We start from the raw sequence: 5,918 nt of genomic DNA, 5'->3' as shown, positions 1-5,918 counted from the left end.
ACCATAGTGGGTACTAGATGGCCAGGAAGAGAAAACCCAACTCCTCACCATTTGTTTTCTCTTCTTTGTTCAGCTCCGCAGTCTTTCAACAGCCAGTGATATTCCTGGGAGCAGATGTTACACACCCCCCAGCAGGGGATGGAAAAAAACCTTCTATCACAGCAGTGAGTGATACTCTCCAACTTCCTCGTAAGGTTCTCCTCTTAGCTCTGAGCTCCCAAGACTACACATAATTTCCTTCCCTTAGCTCTGGTGCTTGACCCTTCATAAGATCTTTTCCTTTCAGCTGATCATCACCATTAACCACTCCCTTGGTATCTTCATAAAACTAACTATATGGTGTCTTTTTTTCTTTCTTTTTTCAGTGAGAGCAAATGAGAGTGTAGGCTGTGGCCAAAGACTTGACCCAGTCTCCATCACTCCTCTTTGTTCAAATTTATCTCTTTTTCCCCATGAAATACAGATATGGTGGTGACTCACATTTCTTCTCTGAAATCCCTTTTAAGAGAGTTACTCAGTTGCTGGAACTGTCCTCTTCCCCATCCCTATCCCCTTTCCACCTCATAGATGAGTTGTCTCTCTAATCCCTCTTCTGACTTCTCTGTTCCCTGTCCCCTAGGGGCTTCTGAATCGCTAGAGGGATCAGGCCTTCCTTCCCAATTCTCTTTCTTCAACCCTCTCATTTCTCTAGGCAGACTGAACTTAACTCAGTAAATGTAGAGAACCCTTACATTATGCTTATTTATCCCTATTTTCCTTGTGGCCATCCATCCTAGGCTCTGGCCACTGTCCCTTTTGAAAAGTATCTTCTGCTTGTGTGATAGAACAGAGATCGAAACTAGAGCTAACTGAATCCAAACCCCTACTCACTTCAATTGCATAGTTTTCTTGCTGAGAAACTTTTCCTCAAACCTGACAGTGTTGGGAGGGTAGGGAGGGTGTCTGGGGTCTGATCCTGCTTCATTGATTGTCAGGTGGTAGGCAGTATGGATGCCCACCCCAGCCGTTACTGTGCTACTGTGCGGGTGCAGCGACCTCGGCAGGAGATCATTGAAGATTTATCCTACATGGTGCGTGAGCTGCTCATCCAGTTCTACAAGTCCACCCGTTTCAAGCCTACCCGCATCATCTTCTACCGAGATGGGGTTCCTGAAGGCCAGCTTCCCCAGGTAGGGCCCACAGTAGATGAGGAAAACCTTCATATTAAGGCCAGAGGACCTAATAGTAGCAGAGAGTACATGATACATTTTCTAAGCTATTGGCACTTAGAGGTGCTACTTCTTGAGAACTTTGCTAAATAGAATATAGGCTTGGGAGCAGAAATCAAAAATGAGAGGTGGCATGTAAAAGCATCTATAGACCTTTTTTCTTCTAACAGAATGCCCTCAGTTTCTATTTACTAGTTGTTTCATGTTGAGGACTGATTATTTAGACCAGTGGTTCTCAAACTTTTTAGCATGCATTAAGATTATCAGCAGGGCTTGTTAAAACGGTTTGCAGGGTTTTATCCTTAGAATTTCTGATTTAGTGAGTTTAGGATGGAGCCCTAGAATTTGTATATCTGGCGAATTCCTAGGTAATACTGCTTGTCCAGAGGCCACACTTGAGAGAGCCACTGCTTTTGACCTTTCTTTATAATATTCTTCCTATTGTTTCTGCCTTCCAGGCCTTCATATTCTATTGTTTAGTATACTGAACTGGTCTCCTTGACTGTCATTTAATAATATAACTACCATTTATTGGGTACCTTTTATGTGCCATGAACTGTGCTAAGCACTTTATGTATGTTCTAGTTAATGCTTACAGTAGCCCTATGAAATAATAATTATTCCATTTGACAGATGAGAAATCTGAGGCTTAGAAATGTTAAATGATTTCTTCAGTGTCACCTAAGCTAATAAGTGGTAGAACTGGGATTTATATAAATTGGACTGATTCCAAAGTCTATGCTGTTAACCATTAGGCTCAATTTCCTTTAAGGCATCCAGTGTTTCCTAAAATACCAGATAAATTTATATCATATCTCTGTTCAGAAATGTCTAGTGGCTTCACATAGCCTTGAGTTAAAAGTCAAACTGCTTGGCAAAGCAATCAGCAGTTATTAAGTCCCTACTAGGTTTTCTATGCTTTTATTAATTATCTGTTTTAGTCTTCACAACAGCTTTGTGAGGCTGTTCGTAACTTCATAGTAACTTAGTAGATGTGTAGAAGATGAAATTTACAGGGTTTAAGTAATTTGCTCAGGGAATACAACCTGATAAAACCTGAGTTTAACTCTAGTTCTAATCGATTACAAGTCTATCCACTTCTACCATACAGTTTAACTCTCTGTATCTGATAGCTAAGGCCACAAGGTAACTATTACCTATGGTTATTTACCTGTGTCTTCATCTTTAGCCATTTCATTATAATCCTGCTTTTTTGTGGGATTAAATTCATCTACTCCCTCTGTACCCATCCCTGCATTGTGTCTGCTCTTTGCTGTTTCCAACTTTGTCTGCTCTTGGAGCTCACAGAGGAACTCTCATTATCTTTCTGATTCTGAAGTTGAGCTTATTTTGGGCTTTGTGATTTTAGTGATTTTTCTGTGAACCTTGGTTCTGTGTCTAATTTGGGGTCTATTTATGCATAGGAACCAGGTGAGTGCTCTCTGCTGATGCCAAGCCTCCCAGCCAAGGTTTTATAGGAACCTATTAGGTAAACTGCATATAAGGCTGCTATTGGCAGAAAGGGCCCATCAGCACTAGTGGTTTGGTGTCATCTAATAAAGGAGACTGAGCAAAAAGCCATGTTACAAGTGGCAACCCCTTAGTTCAGAAAGTGTGTGAATTCATGAGTAGCTGTAGCTCTGTCTCCTTCTTCACCCTGTGCCTAGATCCTCCACTATGAGCTGCTCGCCATTCGTGATGCCTGCATCAAACTGGAAAAGGACTACCAGCCTGGGATCACTTATATTGTGGTGCAGAAACGCCATCACACCCGCCTTTTTTGTGCTGACAAGAATGAGCGAGTGAGTGAGGGATTGAGGAAGCCACCTGTACCTTCGTCCTGTCTTCCTTCTCTTAATATGGAAGAAGCCCTTGAGATAATATCTGGGGACTTTGTCCTTGCCTATTTATCCTCTCTGGCTCCTTTCTTCCCTCTAGCTCTTGTCCTTCCTCTACCACCTCGTTCCCTTTGTTTCTCCCTTCTCCCCCTCCTTCCCTTATACTTCCTCTCCCTCCTCCTAGCTCCCTGGCTTATAGACCCCATATATAGACCAGCTCCCAGAGAAGGGAAAGGGAACTACCATTTATTGAACTTCTACTATGTGCCAGACACTGTACAAGGCGTCTTCCTCACAGCAGCCCTGTGAGGTAGGTACTATTATTATCTCTAGTTTAACCTCAGAAAGGTTAAATGACTTGCTAAGATCACACAGCTAATAAATGAAGAAACCAGCACTTAAACACAGGTTGTGTGACTTTAGAAGCCATTTCAAGGCCCAATACCCTCTGGGAACAGCAACTTTTGCTTGATTCTTGGGATTCTGGTGGAGTCAGAGTAGAATTGAGTTTTGGGGCCCTAGTTAGGGCCAGACTGATTTGGGGATCTTGGTTGTCTTTGTCTCTACACAGATTGGGAAGAGTGGTAACATCCCAGCTGGGACTACTGTGGACACCAACATCACCCACCCATTTGAGTTTGACTTCTATCTGTGCAGCCATGCAGGCATCCAGGTAGCTGGGTTATGACCTGGGGTTTCCAATGGGTCAAAATTAGTTGATTTTTACCATGCCTCCAGAATATATCAGTCATTACTGAGTGGTTTTCAAATGAAGATTGTCTTGAACAGAAGTGCACTTTGAACATCTTAGGCAGGTTGCCCATCAGAAAGATGCTTTATGACATAGGTGACTTTGTGCTTGCCTTTTCATGGGTGGGTCTTCCAACCTAGCCATACGCTTAACGGTGATCCTGTTCCTTATCAGCTGACCCCTCTGTCCAGTCTAGAGCCCCTCACCTTCCTATCTTCCCAGGGCACCAGCCGACCATCCCATTACTATGTCCTTTGGGATGACAACCGTTTCACAGCGGATGAGCTCCAGATCTTGACGTACCAGCTGTGCCACACTTATGTACGATGCACACGCTCCGTCTCTATCCCAGCACCTGCCTACTATGCCCGCCTGGTGGCTTTTCGAGCACGATACCACCTAGTGGACAAGGAGCACGACAGGTGAGTCCTGAGATCAGGCTGGCTTCCTTTTTGCTTCAGCCTCTGGTACTGGACCCTCCCAACTTTTCTTGGATAGAAGGAAATGGGTGTTGTTCAACTTGGTGTCCCTGGGTTCATCTACCCAAATCTGGGTTGGGTTTGTTTTCTTAAATTTGTATGGGAATTGGCACCCTAGGGATGGGGGAAGTGATTAGCAGCAGCTCAGTTCACCAGGAAGGACTTCTTTCATTTTTCCTTTTCAGTGGAGAGGGAAGCCACATATCGGGGCAGAGCAATGGGCGGGACCCCCAGGCCCTGGCCAAAGCCGTGCAGGTTCACCAGGATACTCTGCGCACCATGTACTTCGCTTGAAGGCAGAACGCTGTTACCTCACTGGATAGAAGAAAGTTTTCCAAGCCCCAAGAGCTGTGCCGCCCAAATCCAGAGGAAGCAGGGAAGAGGGAGGTAGAGTAGGAAGGAGTGCAGAAGGCCTTCTACAGAGGGGGCGAAAGGGCGGGGAACAGGGCCAGTAAGCCAGATCACCAGCCAGAAATCTGATATCCACCTCATGCCCCCGCATCCCTCACCCCATCTTGTCACATCTGGCCCTGACCCCACTGGACCAAGAGGGGCAGCACTGGTGCCCACCATACACACAGGTGTCTCATGTGACTCACAGTGCTAAAGACTCATGCCTGACAGCCTGATAAGGTCGGCTCTGCAGCCCTTCGGACGAAAGCTGGTAGGTTTGGGTTTGATATTTTAGATGGGAAAGTGAGGGGCTTGAGAAAGTGGGTGGGAAGAGGGAAGGATTTTTTAGGAGCCTTAATCAGAAAAGGTCTAGATTTGTTTAAGAAAAACGAAACCAGACCCAGATCAATATTTTAGGATAGAAGGTGTTTTAATGGGTTGAGAATCCAGTTTTAGGAAGATTTTTAATGCCAATGGTTTTGGTTGCTCCTCCCCTCACTGCCACCCCCCTTTCCTGTATTGCGCTCTCTCCACCTTTTCTACCCTACCTTACACCTCCTCCCTGACAGACATCCAGCCCCTAATAAGACTTAAAGGCACTATGGCACTTAGCTCTGAAGTGACACGACCCTGTCTTCCTTCCACCCTGCTGGTGGGTAACCAGTGCCTTCCCTGTAACGGTAATGCTGCAGAACTGCAACCTTTTGTACCTTTCTTTGGGGGGATGGGGTGGGGGTGGGAGAGGAGGTAGGTGGGGAAGAAAGACCCTAACCCAACAAGCCTCCAGCCAGAGCGCCAGCTATTTTGCATTTGAAGGAATTAACTTCCATATTCATCGAGCTTTTTAAAAGATTACAACCTCAAGATGGTTAAAATCCATTGACATTTGCACTTTCAGACCTGACAAGTCTCGGAGCTGCTGAGATAACTGGCCTCTGGCCTTTCTACTTATGCCTCCTTTCCTTCCTGTCCCCTCCACCTTCCCACCTGCCTGGGTCTAGAGTTACTTTCATAGCTTTTCTCACTCTTGGCTTCTTTTTTCCCCTGATAGTCAAGTCTCTTTAAGTTTCAATATTTCTTAACTGGGGTGTCTTATAACAAACAATCCTTAAGTCTAAAATAAGAAAACAAGAGCAAAAACTAAATGTTATTTTTATACCATAACTTGAGTCTATTGCCAAAATCTGGAAATCCCTCCCATGCCCTACAAGTTTACATCCCAGAAACATTGAGCCATTAGAAGGAATTA

At 44.8% G+C, this 5,918-nt stretch overlaps 1 protein-coding gene across 6 annotated transcripts in view; it reads left to right on the top strand.

Moving 5' to 3' along the window:
* LOC102879797 (protein argonaute-1) overlaps positions 1-5,918 on the top strand; it is a 31,079-nt gene extending 25,161 nt beyond the window's left edge. For 5 of the 6 annotated variants that reach the window (XM_006924246.2, XM_015598938.2, XM_025041366.1 and 2 more), the window contains 6 exons: positions 74-164; positions 975-1,169; positions 2,876-3,010; positions 3,618-3,719; positions 4,020-4,219; positions 4,462-5,918. In XM_006924246.2, the coding sequence (XP_006924308.1) occupies positions 74-164; positions 975-1,169; positions 2,876-3,010; positions 3,618-3,719; positions 4,020-4,219; positions 4,462-4,570 (832 nt within the window). In that variant the 3' untranslated portion in view covers positions 4,571-5,918. The remainder of the gene's footprint in view (positions 1-73; positions 165-974; positions 1,170-2,875; positions 3,011-3,617; positions 3,720-4,019; positions 4,220-4,461) is intronic. The other variant, XM_025041363.1, reaches the window with a different exon arrangement.

The sequence above is a fragment of the Pteropus alecto genome, unplaced genomic scaffold, assembly GCF_000325575.1.
Source record: "Pteropus alecto unplaced genomic scaffold, ASM32557v1 scaffold39, whole genome shotgun sequence".
Taxonomy (NCBI): Eukaryota; Metazoa; Chordata; class Mammalia; order Chiroptera; family Pteropodidae; genus Pteropus; species Pteropus alecto.
This window is presented reverse-complemented; position numbering and strand designations above follow the sequence as displayed.